The sequence below is a fragment of the Mus pahari genome, chromosome 5 (assembly GCF_900095145.1).
Source record: "Mus pahari chromosome 5, PAHARI_EIJ_v1.1, whole genome shotgun sequence".
Classification (NCBI taxonomy): Eukaryota; Metazoa; Chordata; class Mammalia; order Rodentia; family Muridae; genus Mus; species Mus pahari.
The window spans coordinates 65,604,084-65,617,494 of record NC_034594.1 but is presented as its reverse complement, the minus strand read 5'-3'; the positions used below and the strand labels follow the sequence as shown (position 1 = coordinate 65,617,494).

Sequence of the window (13,411 nt, the reverse complement as noted above, 5' to 3'; positions counted from 1 at the left end):
GACAACAAATAAATATAACACCAATGAAAAGAAGAGTAGTAATACAATTTATATGAATTTATTGATAAGTTCTTGGTTTGGGAACACAACAGAAGATGTACTTGCCTTAGAACATACTTTGGTTTTCATCAAATTCAGGCCCAAGCAACGATTATTATCTCAAACCCAGGGCCATNAGTGTCACAGCCTCATCTTTTCTCCCAAAGTTACAAAGGCCGAGCCACACTCAATGCTTGAACACAATGAGGAATGACTAACACTGGAGAAAACCACAACACTCTGAGAATCCAGGGGAGGAAGCCATCAGCTGGCAGGAGCAGGGGAAACTTTGGGGCTGTCATTGAAGGCAGAGTGCCAAACTTTCTGTAAGTTACCAACAGATGGCAAGAGTTGTCCAGGCTGAAGATACTGGAGAAGCAGATCACACATTCTAGAACCTTCCCTGATGGNTGTGGCCAGCAATTAGATTGTTTTTTTTTTTTAAATGTTACTGAGTGTATAATGTATAGTGAATTATTTCTCTAATAAAAACAACATGGATTTAAACACTTGTTTCCAAGTTTCAACTGATCNGATAATGGACTAATACTTCTTTTTCACTTCCCCCACTTCTCAATGGGCCTTGGATTTGTGTGATTTCTTCACTCGACCCTTTCCCCCAAAGCATTTCCGGCAGCCATAGGCACAACATTTAAAGACAATGAAGACCACTGTCAACACAATGGCCAGGAGGAAGCCAATCACATCCAAGGAGTGGTACTGATACCAGGTGAGGTCATGGGCAGCTGGACGCAGGTGTGGTGCCCCCTTGTGCCTCATCACATACTCCACCCAGAACACAGCCANGTCCAGAGGCTCTATAGGACGGTCCTTGTGAAGGCTGGAGAGGTGCATGATGTTCTCCTTGTAGCTGAACACACGGAAATTGTTAGTGCACGGAACACCCACATAACAGACAGCATTCCCTTAGGCTTGTCTCCAGGTAAGCATGATTCTAATATAACCAGAATTTTTCTATTTTCTTTCTTTCTTTCTTTCTTTCTTTCTTTCTTTCTTTCTTTCTTTCTTTCTTTCTTTCTTTCTTTTTTTGCTTTTAGTGATTTCTTTGTAGGAAATTATATTATGCCTTCCTTATGGTAAAATGAACTTGAAGAAGCATGAACTACAGTTGAAAGGGTAGTGTGGTTTTGAATGTACTGCCCAAAAGCTCATGTGTGAGAACTTTGTTCCCTGAGGTGAAGGTACAGAGAGGTGGTAGAACATTCAGGAGGTGAGAAGCCATTGAGAGAGATGGTGGTCCTTGTCCCCAGAGCTGGAATGTGTCACTGTGAGAGCGGGCTGTGATCAAGCAAGGATGTCATTTGCGTTTTCTCTCTTGCATACACACATCCTTTGAACCTCTAGGTNTCTACCATGTGGGGAGGCAGCATTAGACCAACAACTTCTAGAACTGTGAGCCAAATAAACTTTCACCCTTCAGAAGTCATGGCCTTCTGGAGATTCTGCTATTGCAGCAGAAAACAGGCTAAGGAATGTGCCTAAAACTCTTTTACATACATGTTCTCGTGAGTACGCCAAACGCTGCTCCTGGGTGAAATCTACCTCTGGCCACTATTTCTTCTAAAATTTTGTGGTATTCCTTTTAAGATTTTATTTTTTTGTGTTTATGTGTTTGAGTCTCTCTGTGTGTGCAAACACATGAGTGCAGTGCCCATGGAGGCCAGAAGGGGGCACTGGATTCCCCCTAGCGCTGGAAAACAAAGTAAGGTTGTATGGAAGAACAGCAAGTGCTCTCCTAACTGCCGAGCCAAGGTTCCACCTCCCTACGTTTTAAATTGTTGTCTGGGGTTTTGCTGGTGTTTGTTTGTGTTTGGTTGGTTGGTTTTGTCTTAAGATAGAATCGTGACTCTAGAGCCTTGAACTCTTCTTGAACTTGTAGCGATCCTCCTGTCACCAAAGTTCTGGTATTATGTCTGCAACCATGCTGGTCTTCCCAGAGCTTTTCAACAAAATAAATCCAGTAACCTTCACAGCAATATACTAAATTTCAAGTAGAGATTAAGCAATCTCATGATGTGTGTGTGTGTGTGTGTGTGTGTGTGTGTGTGTGTGTGTGTGGACACTTACACATCTGTGTCTGTGCAGACTTGTGTCTATGCTTTCACTCAAGGGCTGTAAGAAAACTTTCTCCTCTGTGGCCCTTCACTTCATTTCTTTGAAATAGTCTTTCATGGGATCTGAATCTAGGCTGGTGGCTAGCAAGCCCCAGCAATCCTCCTGCCACTCCCTCCCATTGTGCTGAGGCCTGGCATCTCACATACATGCTGCAGGTTGACTCAGTCCTCAATTCTACCAGCAAGGGCTCTTACCCACCCACAGAGTGCTGCATCTCTCCAGCATCACCCCTACACATCTTTTAATGGGACATCTCTCTCTTGGCAGGATCTTAGACGTGAGATGCCTACTATGGTGGTATTATTTTTAATTGAAGATTTTTAAATCTAGGGAAATAATTTTTTTAAAAAAAATTATGATAAAATATAGTCATTTTATAAGTAGAAATAACTCCCACATTATCTTATATAAATTTAGATTTTTATGTATTTGTTGTTGTGTTGATTGTAAATGCTGTAGGTATAAATACAAGTAGGCTTTGTTTGTTTGTTTTATTGTCTTTGTTTGTTTTTTCTTTTCTATTACCTACCTCTTGTTATTGATGACATCTTTAAGGGCATTTTCCAAATCATCAGCAGTCATTTCAAGGACATTCAGGGTCACCCCAGCTCCCCTTGTTTCCATGCGCTTGGCATTGTCCGTCTGGTCACCAAATAAGGGCATCATCACCATCGGAACTCCATTGCATATTCCTTCATAAATACCATGGGAACCGGAGTGTGTGATGAATGCCCGAGCCTTTGGATGACCTGAGAAGTAAAACACACAGGGATGCTGANCTCACCAGTCTCACAGTGTCTGGATTCTGAGAATANCCCAGGGACTATTATCTACATGTGACCATTGTAGAAAGTCGGCGTGGNGGAGGGGGAGGAGTGATGTATGCAATGTCTTATGTGTCTGGACCACAATCAAGCTAAGGGATCATTGAAAACATTCATGCCTGTCATTTTCTTAATTTAACCCTGGTTTGACCTCCATATCAGATACCCCCAACCTACCAAGCAGATCATTTTGGGGTAGCCATTTGACAAGAATTGTGTTCTTTGCAAGATTCGATGGTCTAGTTCCGGTGTAGCGCCACAGGACCTCACAGGGNCAAAAAGCACAATGTTTAATAAAAGAACACAATGTGATTTTTTTTTTAATTGCTATACTAGCTAGAAAGGCTAGTCATCTGGAAAGAACACCTATGGCCTCTACATGGTGGGGTCTCAGGCAACACTGTATCTTGATGCTGAAACCTGGTGATTTGAGTGTGAGAAGCCACCAAGCCAGGCACCAGGAAACTCTTCACTTTTCTGCACTGCAAAGGGAATCTTTCTTAACAAAGCCAGTCAATGTCCAGAGCTAACCAAGGNAGANCAAACAAAAACNAAATCCTTTTGGTAAAGCATCCTNATTTGGNCATTTNGTATGCAGAAAGCAGTTCCACGCTTATTTTTAACCAGTTTCTCCCTAATGCTTTGGAGTGTCCAGGAGAAGAGGAGAAATCTGAGTGAGACAGACCACAGTGTAGGANTACCTGAATGAAATTGAAAAATATAATAATAATAAAATACAAACGCTAATGCTAATAATAACAATAAAGACAACAACAATGACAACAACACTGGAGGATGTCAGAGGATTTCCAGACCCCTGACTCTGGAGCCAGAGCTCTCATAACAACAGCTATGAAGGAGCCATGCAGAACCATCTTACCGTCTGAGGAATTCTGCCCAAAGCCTCAGCAATTTCCATGGCTTTCTTCTCCGGAATCTCTGAGACCATGGATCCCAAAGAGAAAACCACGATGCCGTGTTCCCCAGAGGCNTTGACATAGGCTTCAAATTCCTAGAGCAGAAAAAGATATTTCTAGGTCATCTCTGGTCCCTCACATTCCTTGTGACCTGAGCACATTAGGTTACAAGTTACTTTCCTCTTAAGGAAGTCAGTGAAGGGGTATTTGCAATAGACAAACATCATGGCAACTGTCTCCTTGTCCCCTGTCAATTCATGAGGATGTCCTACTTATAGGGTTATCTGTAGGGTTCCATGGAGATGCAGAATCCATGTAATGTGCTGGCTTCCCATAAGAAAGGCAGAGGGACATACCTGAGTGTGCATACACCTGAATGTACCTCCATGAACATGACACAGGTCCATACACGTGTTCCTACCTGTGGCCCCATACAGGAAACAGACTCTAACTAGCATGGCAGTACTCCCATGCTGTACATTATTAATAAGCTAACTAACCACCAAGAATCTTTGATGGACTCAGCTGTTTCCAAAGAACTCGGAGAACATTATCATGATGGTATGACATGCCAGGCTGCCCGCAGGTGAAACCTGGTACTTTTATTCCTTAAATCTAAAGTTTCCGGGGCAAATCATGTCCTGATCTCCCTACATGTAAGATACAGAGATGATTACCAAATTCTATCCTGAATACTAGGATCCCATACTCTGAACAACCTTCCCAGAGGAACAGCTGCCCTCTTCCACCCACCTGAGGGCCAGGCTCTTGCAGCCCCCTGGATCATCACAGCAGTGGCACCTTGGTCTCTCCCACTGGACCATCTAAAGAGTGAGAAAGGCCAGGCCAGGCTTTTCTGCCATAGCCCTGGATCTCGATCTCTTTAAGAGCATACTAGAGTTGGTTGCTCTAAAGCCTTCCTTGTCTAGGACTGCCTCTTGTTTTCCTTCCCTTCTCAGGGACTTCTTTCCTGGGGGTAGGCAGCTCACATCCTAGTGCCCTTTGCTTTCCTGCTACCTCCAGATAGCGCATAGCTCACCTACAGTCTAGAGTCTTTGCACAATCAAGATACATGTAATCCTATCTGGAAAGAGATCAGTCTAGTTTTCCCTCCTGCATGGCCTCCCACGCCTACTTGGCAGTTAGTAGTGTGTGATTGCACAAAATCAGCTCTGTGGGGTCATAAACTTCACAGTCAGATAGCAGGGTTCGGCCAAGGCTCAACTAGCACGCAAGTTTGTGAGCTACAGAGGCAGGTTGGACTCTGCATCAACTTTTGTGGATTCAGCAAAGGTGAGTTCCCTCTACTTGGAACAAGATGCCCTAAACTTTGCCACAGTATCACAATCCTTGGGACAGCCAAACAATGAGGCAACATGTTAGCTGCAAATCATCTTTGATCTAGGACTTGTTTCTTTCTAAACATGATAAATGCTCCAAAAGAAATACCTCTCTATGGATACTTCACTCCAGCTGATGAGATCTTTAAATATTTCTTACATTCTACTAAGAGCTGCACAGTTGGTTCTGAACTCTGAAGAAAACATCGTTTGCTCTCCCAGGATCCATTTAGACTACCTGTTAGAAGCCTTTCCCTTGAGCCAAGTACAAGCTTGCCTGCATCTATAATTGGTCTCTTTCGCCAGCATCTTTCTATCTTTGGCTTCCCGGATCCCCTATTAGCTATTTTCTTCAGACTCAACATGTACGACTGTGGTCCTGAATTGCTTTCTTTTACCAAGATTGTCTCTTGCTCAGACAGAGGGATGACACCTTGCCCTACTGGAAGAAGAGAAAGACTGCAATATGTAGCTCTCTGTTAGAATATCTAGACATTAGAATGATAACAAGGGCCATAAAGGTAGAGACTTTTGCCAGGATCCATAAGGGTTAAAGAACAACTGCATCAGACTTAAGCTACTAGTGCCTGAATTAAGAACACGAGTTCTAATCAAAGGGATGCTTCGTAGTACACAGCTCTGTTCTCTGAGAAGTGTCCCAAACACAGTGTTTCTTCTGACAATTAATGCTGGCTACATGAAATTTAATTACCCAGGATAAAATACCTAAAATATGTATTTCTCAGAATACTGTATACAAAGAAGTCAGTCAGGAAAGGATGTCAAGGACAGACAAATTCAAGACTGTGAGACGTAGGGGATAGAAGTTAACAAGAGAGAGCACTTGAAACCATACAACCTCACTGAGATCAGCACACACCTATCGAAAGTTCTTTTCCCCCAAAGAACAGCAGGCACGGAAAGGCGCCATTCAAATACACACCTGGGATAGGGGCTTTTTCTGAAGGCAGTTTATCCCACCAATAAAAACCATGTTGGGCATGATGGGCCTTGGGTAATCTTTCACAAAGTCATTTCTCATCAGCCAGATAGATGCAGGGCTCAGAAGGTCCTTAACAGTCACCTCTTTCTGTAAGATTTCAGAGGCAAGTGACCCATAGGGGGAATAAACCACTCTGCACATAAAGTTCTCTGACACAGCCAGGAGCATGTTCTTCACTCGCTGTAGGAAGTTCATGCGATCTGAGTTGAAAGACAAACTCTTGGGCACGTAGGACAATGGGACGGGGCATTGGGTAGCTTCCAAATCCAGGCTGCATGGCAATGCGTTCAAGAAGTGCACTGTAGGCAGAGCCAGGTACTGGGCTACAATGGAGCCACAGGGAAGAAAAGGGTCTGTCAGCAGAGCATCAAAGTGACTTTCTTCCAGAGAGGCCATAAACTCGGCATTGTGCAGCAGATGGGAGCAGCCAGACAGAAGCATACTGGAATCCCTTTTGACTTTCATGAATATTTTGAACACACGCAGCAGAAAAGGATCTTGATTAAAGGCAGCCCGCCCAAGTTCCACAGTAGTAGCTATCACATTTTCCTTCTGGAATGGCACAGGGTACTTCCTCAGAGTGTAAAATGATCCTTCTTTTATGTGTATTGAAGCTTCAGGTGCTATGACCACAGTTTCGTGCCCCTTCTTCTGCAGCTGCTCAATAACTCCAAGCATACTCAGCCAGTGGCTGCCATCCATAGGGAACACTAACAGCTTGCCAGCATGGGATGCAGAGGGACCAAACACAGACAACAGAAGGTACGGAAGAAGCAGAAGCAAACGTGAGCTCCAGCACACCACTGTCATGGTACCTCTCTCTCTGCTGCTGCCAGAGGTCTACTTAAGCCTGCTCATGACATATGAGAAACCTGTGCAACCAGTTAATGATTGATTGTGCCCCATGACTAAATCTGTCAATGAACTGGCAAAGACCTTAGAATATTTGTTTTCCATGACAAAGTGGGTAGAGCTTTTCTGAGTTCCTTCATACATAATAGTTATTGAACTGACAGCTACTCCTTCCTCAAATCACATGTTTGGGTGAATATAGCTGGCCCAACCATCTCTGGCCATTTTGGACACATTAAACTAGCATTTTTGTAAGTCAGAAAGGGTTAACAGAGAGGGGAAAAAGGACCGTAAAGTGCCAAAGCATAACACTTTCCCAAGAATAAGACTGACAGTTACTCAGAAAGTCTTTTGCAAAGAAAGAAACATTGAGTTGAAATGTCACTTTTGTCCATGGAAGCCCTCCATCATCCACTCAGGGTTCCTCTTAATCATTTCCATCATTTAAAAATGTGGGGTGTGTGTGTGTGTGTGTGTGTGTGTGTCGTAGGCCAAAGAGTAATCTTGGGTGTTATTTCTCAGAGGCTATACATTTTGTGTTTGTGGCAGGCTCTCTCACTGGAGTGGAGACTACCAGTTAAGCTACATACAGGGAGACTGCCAAGCAAAGATCTCTCCCTTTCTCTAGCTCCCCAGTGTTGGGATTCCAGGCATGCCCAATTGTCTCCAGAATTTTCACATGATTTCTGGGGCTTAAACTCAGATTCTTATGCTTGCAGAGGACTTTACTAACTCAGCCTCTGCTGCTTTCTTCTTAGTGGATCTAGGACAGGGCTGGGTTTCAAGATGGCAGCTGAGACCAGCACAGAAGAGTGCCCCGCCTTTTCAGGACTCCGATATGAAGAAAGACAGACTCTCAGCTCAAAGTGATAAGTCAGCCCTTTGAAGATACAAATGAATGGAACCAGGCTGGGGTAGGAAATGACCAAGAAGGCAAAGTCACATGGATCTGTGGACAGAAGTCCTCTCCAAGAGTTTCCTCAGAGAGACAGTGAGAAAACATATTCTAAACAGAAAATCAAACTAGGTAAGCAGCAGCTAGTAAGTACGTTTGTGCTCATCACATTTGCCTGATGCCAAGAGGGAATTCTAATGCTTGAATTGAAGGCAACAAAATCATGCATACTATGTATTAAGTGCTGTCAAGCTGGACATTCTGTAACACATCTTATCCCATAGCACTGTCATGTAGAAGCAGATTATATGTCCCTCATTTAGAAACATGCCGAAGCTGACAAAAGCAAAGACATTTGCCGAGTTCTTGGCAGAGCTAAGACACAGGCCCTGGATGTTGGTACCCAAAGCCTACACTCTTGACTTCCAGGCTCCAGAAGTACCCAGACATGTCCCTAGTGAAAATTCCACCCAGTTAGAAATTGAACGGGAAGTTGTGAACCTAAGGTCATGACCCCACCATGGTGAATGAAGAAAAGGCAGAAGGGAGGACTTTGAGCCCAAGAAGGTGTTCAAATAGCACAATCTGGGGTACTTGGAGACTAGGTGAAGAGCTGCAGAATGGAAATGACGCCCAACAGGAGCAGCCAAAGTGAGGGCAAAACACAGCCTGTACTCTTTGTGGGGATCCACTGATGTTCTATACAGTTCTAGGAAGAAAGTCCTGATCCCAGTGTTGACCACAATACTAGTCTGCCATGGACTGGGGCTCAGAGTCCCTCCTCAGTCTGTGCAGATCAGAGTCTCGGACAGATGGGCATGGATATGGATGGGAAAATGACACAGAGACCGAACACGAGAGAGTATGTAGCTGACTGTATTTTTCTAAATTGAGCATCAAACTTTTATACAGGAGAAAAAACAAGAAAAGCCAGGCGGGACACATCCACAGAGTTACAATAACACAAAACAAAGGATTTTATACATCAAAAGATGGCGGGGGGTGGGGCTGGCAAAGGGAGGACCAGGCAGCTTAAGAAGGAACCCAGGTGTAAAGCTAGTCAATTGTTAAACCCCACCACCAGGGGTTCCCAGTAAATGCTTGATTATGCTATTCCTTTGGGCCTAGTAAAAACACCTGTTTCAGGGGGATTTGAAACCCACCTTTTCACTAGGCCAATGTGTATTCCCTGTCCTCAGTAATCACTCTGCAGACTAGCCCTGAGCTATGCTGGCTCTGTTCTTTGTAGTGCCTAATTAGTTTCACTGTCTCAACTAGAAGTAAATTTGAATGTTAATGAATTCACACTGGTGGAGGCTCACCTATGATAAAATTCAATCTTTAAAGTCACTTATAATACTGAAAGAGAGCATACACCATGGGGACATGGTTTGAGAATATGGGTTATGAAAATGCCAAGGTTCCAGGAGGCTGAGTTTCCTTGAAACTCTTTGCCTCATGGGTGCTTCCAGGCCTCTCGGCCTGTCAAGCAGACTTCACTGGAGTGGGCGTGGCATTGCCCCTTTTTTATTTTTATTTTTCAGCCAAAGTTCCAGAATGTCTCGCTTCGTCATAGCGACAGATCTCAGACGTACTCTAAAGATGTGTGGAAACATAACAATTACTAATAAAGTAATGTCAATAATAATAGCAAGTAGGATTATATATATTGAACCCAATCCAGGGGATTCAAGGCACTTAGATTATTTTTAAATTTCTGGCCAATTAATCAATGTTCCAAGTGTCCAAATGACTTTGGTTAATATCTGAAATTTTTGCCTTTAACTGTTCCAAGTCATGAGAAATATCAGTATCTCTCCAAGCTCACTGCAAATGAGCTGTAGTCTTTTCCCAATCAATGGTTGTATTATAAGGTAATGGCGTGAAACAAATATATTGGAAAGAAGCATGACATTTAGTAGCTAACCTAACCTTAATATTTGCAATATCTTGCCCTATTGCCACCCTATTTCTAGGGTGTTGACCTTTGCCTCCAATTTTTTATCTATAATATGCAGCTCTGACAAAGCTAAGGAAATATTCTTATGCATATTATTAACAAAATGGGCGGTATGCACTTGCTGAACTAAGGCTGTGGTAGATAATGCAAAAGAAGTTAAAATTGCAATTAAAGCAGTAATTCTTAAAATTGCTTACTTAATCCTTTCAAAGTTTGCATTCCTGAATATTTAAACCAAAAATCATTTCTTAACTTTACAGGCAGCAAAACATAAGCAGGTCTCTTTAACAAAATCATAACAGCAGACTCCTTATCTAAATTAGGATCTACACAATTAGTTAATTGACAAGAATTACAATGAATATGAAAAGACTTGTCAAGATTGGTGATCTTAACTCTTAAAATTATCTAACAATATAGCATGCAGGTAAGGTACACAAGCTTTTACAGCTATAGGGGAGTTGGCCTGAATGGCCAAAAACGGTGTCTCTGATGAAATCTTGTCCAATACTCTGTAGCAGTCCCTCCGCCTCACGAGTCAGTTGTCCCCAAGTTGACACCATTTCGACTCTCCTTTCTGTAGCCCATGGCAGAGATAGGAAGAGTACAAATGTCAGGGTACTCAGGAACTCTCAGGTCAGCCTCTCACACAAATCACTCTGGAAGCTAGCATGTTCCTGCAGCATTTTGTGGAAAAAAACAAAAACGTTGCCCCCCTTTTCCCCATTTTATGTATCTGAACAGGATCGTGTCATGTGTCAATAAGTGGATACTTTTTATCTTACCTAGACATGATTATGCGCATTTTATTTATTTAATTATTTATTTATCCAAAGATAAAAGTATCTATTTGCAGCAATTAAGTATAAGTCCTCAAGAATTAACACCATTGTGTGGAAACAGGTAGAAACTGAGGACACTTGAGAACAAATTTTTACAATTTGACATGCACATTCTCTAAAAATACGAAAATATTATCTTAAGCCATTACTATTTTAATGATGTAAAGAAATGAGATTTTATGGCCAATTACTTTTTTGTAAGGTCTATAATCTGCCTGGGATATAAATCTAGCATGGCATTGCCTTAAGAGATCTTGTCCAGGTAATCTAGAACAAATTTTTAAATGTCCAAAGACAGTCTTTTTAAAAGAACAGCATTTTTTCTTATGAGTTGGATATGCATAAATAATTGCAAATTTGAGAATTCATAGTATCTGAGGGACAAATAATTTAAGCAATTGTAAGCTCTGAGCTCTATATTAACTATTAATATACAAATTAAAGCTTGATTATTTAACATTTTAAAACACTGTCTACAGCACACAATTTAATTATCTGTGTTGAAGCAGGAGTAAATTCAAAAGAATAAACATGTGATCCAATTCACATATACTTTTTTTACCATAAAAGGACTGTTTTTAAATACAGTAAATGGGATGCATGCATGCATGAATTTACAGAAGATACAAAAGCATGCATACAATTTTTAACTTACCTTATAGGATAATGATTATCAATTTTATCTAAAAACGATGGTATGCAATAGGTCAAATATCAATATTTTGCAATAACCAATTCAATTGCTGTTTGGAACAAGGAATTCTTAATTCTTAATTAGCATCATAATAGCCTTACAATAGGATGTTTAAACTTTACGTGGAGATAAAAAAAATGATTTTACATTAATATTTTCTTTGTCAAAGAATTGCTGTGGACACATTACAGTAACTAGAATAGGCAGCTAATATTTGATTACCATTGATTATAATTGAGATCAATTATAAAAGCTTTATTTTTTTGCAAAGCCTTTTGTTCTTTACCAATTAATTTGTATCTCTATTGTTAACATCCAACAAAGGTTTAAGTCACTTTAAGGACTTAAGGTGAGGTCTTAGCCAGTTAACATCTCTTGGAAGCTTTTGAAAATAAAAATTTTGAAGCAAATCAATTTATCTTTCTTAAATTTTTTTGTACCACAATTTTATAGAATAACAAAAAAACTAAATATTATAAAGATATTGCCTCTGAATCTTTTCTGGAGCAACAACTACTCCCCAGAACTTTACAGCTCATTGTGTGAGAGCAAAGATTTGAAGTAAACTTCTCTAGGCACAGTTTGCAAAACAAAAGAAGTGCCACACAGGCCTTGCCAAGGCTGCTCTGAGCTCTGCTCCTCTTGCAGTGAGGACAGATTTTAGAATTTAAGTTTCTTTTGTAATATTAGAATAGATCTACAACTTTGGGAAAGCAAAACCTAATTTTAAAACAATTTATTATCTTTAAAATCAATATTAAAAACATCACTACCACGTTACAAAGTTTTGCTGCCAATTTATATCTATGAATGCATGACAGTGCAAATTTTAATGCTTTATTAAAGAGACATTGTTTTAAATCTTATCTCTAAGTCTACTTTTTAGGATAAGAATCACATTAAATATTATCTCAATTAGAAGTATCCTAGAGGCCTAGATTTTTGGCCTACTATATGCCACATGTTTAAAAGACTCCAACCCTGAGTTATCAATCTAAAGCTAACTTTTTTGTTACTAATGTTATATCTTTTTAATTAAACCCAATAACTTATAGCTAATACTCTATGATGAAGACATGCAGAGCATATTTATACCATTAAGACCAGTCAAAAAACAAATGAAGCGGCTATATGAATCTTATATAAATTTAGACCAATCAAAGAATTTTACTTTTTCTAGCTACAATTTTATGATAAAAAGCACTTTGTCATTTGCTCAACACAATAATCACTATTGCAGAGAATTTTCTAGGGGAAAAAAAAAAACCTATCAGCTTTTTTGCCTTAGAACCAAAAGGCTGTAGACTCCTTTTTTAAAAAACAGCTTTTCAGTAGGGACTCTCCTGCTGTGCTTGATTCTTGGCTAAAGTGTGGGCCACTCTCAGGCTCCACTGTGTAAACTGAGGCTAAATCAGCAGATAAAATTTTAGCCATTATTATTTTCCAACATGAAACACAGAACAGTCACTCATTCAGACAACAAGACAAAAACATACATGAATTGACACGTGAAAGATTGGTGCACCAAACAGACAATACAAAGAGGGTAGAGAACTTCTCCTGTAGGGGCCAGAGAGAAGGCTGGACATCTCTGGATTTCACTCTGTCCCTGGGAGAGTTTCATTATTTTTTCTTTTCTTTTTTTTTTCCTTGCCTTGCCTTGCCTTGCCTTGCCTTGCCTTGCCTTGCCTTGCCTTTGCCTTTGCCTTTGCCTTTTTGCCTTTTTGCCTTTGCCTTTTTGCCTTTTTTGCCTTTTGCCTTTTGCCTTTTGCCTCTTTTGCCTCTTTTGCCTCTTTTGCCTCTTTTGCCTCTTTTGCCTCTTTTGCCTCTTTTGCCCCTTTTGCCTTTTGCCTTTTGCCTTCTTTCGCCTTCTTTCGCCTTCTTTCGCCTTCTTTCGCCTTCTTTCTTT

The 13,411-nt window shown here is 40.9% G+C and overlaps 1 protein-coding gene across 4 annotated transcripts in view; it reads right to left on the bottom strand.

Annotated features, from left to right (window-relative positions):
- Positions 1-36: 36 nt before the first annotated feature.
- The window catches only part of LOC110322609 (UDP-glucuronosyltransferase 1-1), a 126,709-nt gene continuing 113,334 nt past the window's right edge, over positions 37-13,411 (bottom strand). For 2 of the 4 annotated variants that reach the window (XM_021199312.2, XM_029539305.1), the window contains exons 3-6: positions 3,880-4,011; positions 3,177-3,264; positions 2,705-2,924; positions 43-910 (exon numbers count right to left, since the gene is read on the bottom strand). In XM_021199312.2, the coding sequence (XP_021054971.1) occupies positions 613-910; positions 2,705-2,924; positions 3,177-3,264; positions 3,880-4,011 (738 nt within the window). In that variant the 3' untranslated portion in view covers positions 43-612. Of the gene's footprint in view, positions 911-2,704; positions 2,925-3,176; positions 3,265-3,879; positions 4,012-6,199; positions 7,110-13,411 lie in introns of those variants that run through there. The other 2 variants (XM_021199310.2, XM_021199311.2) reach the window with 2 other exon arrangements.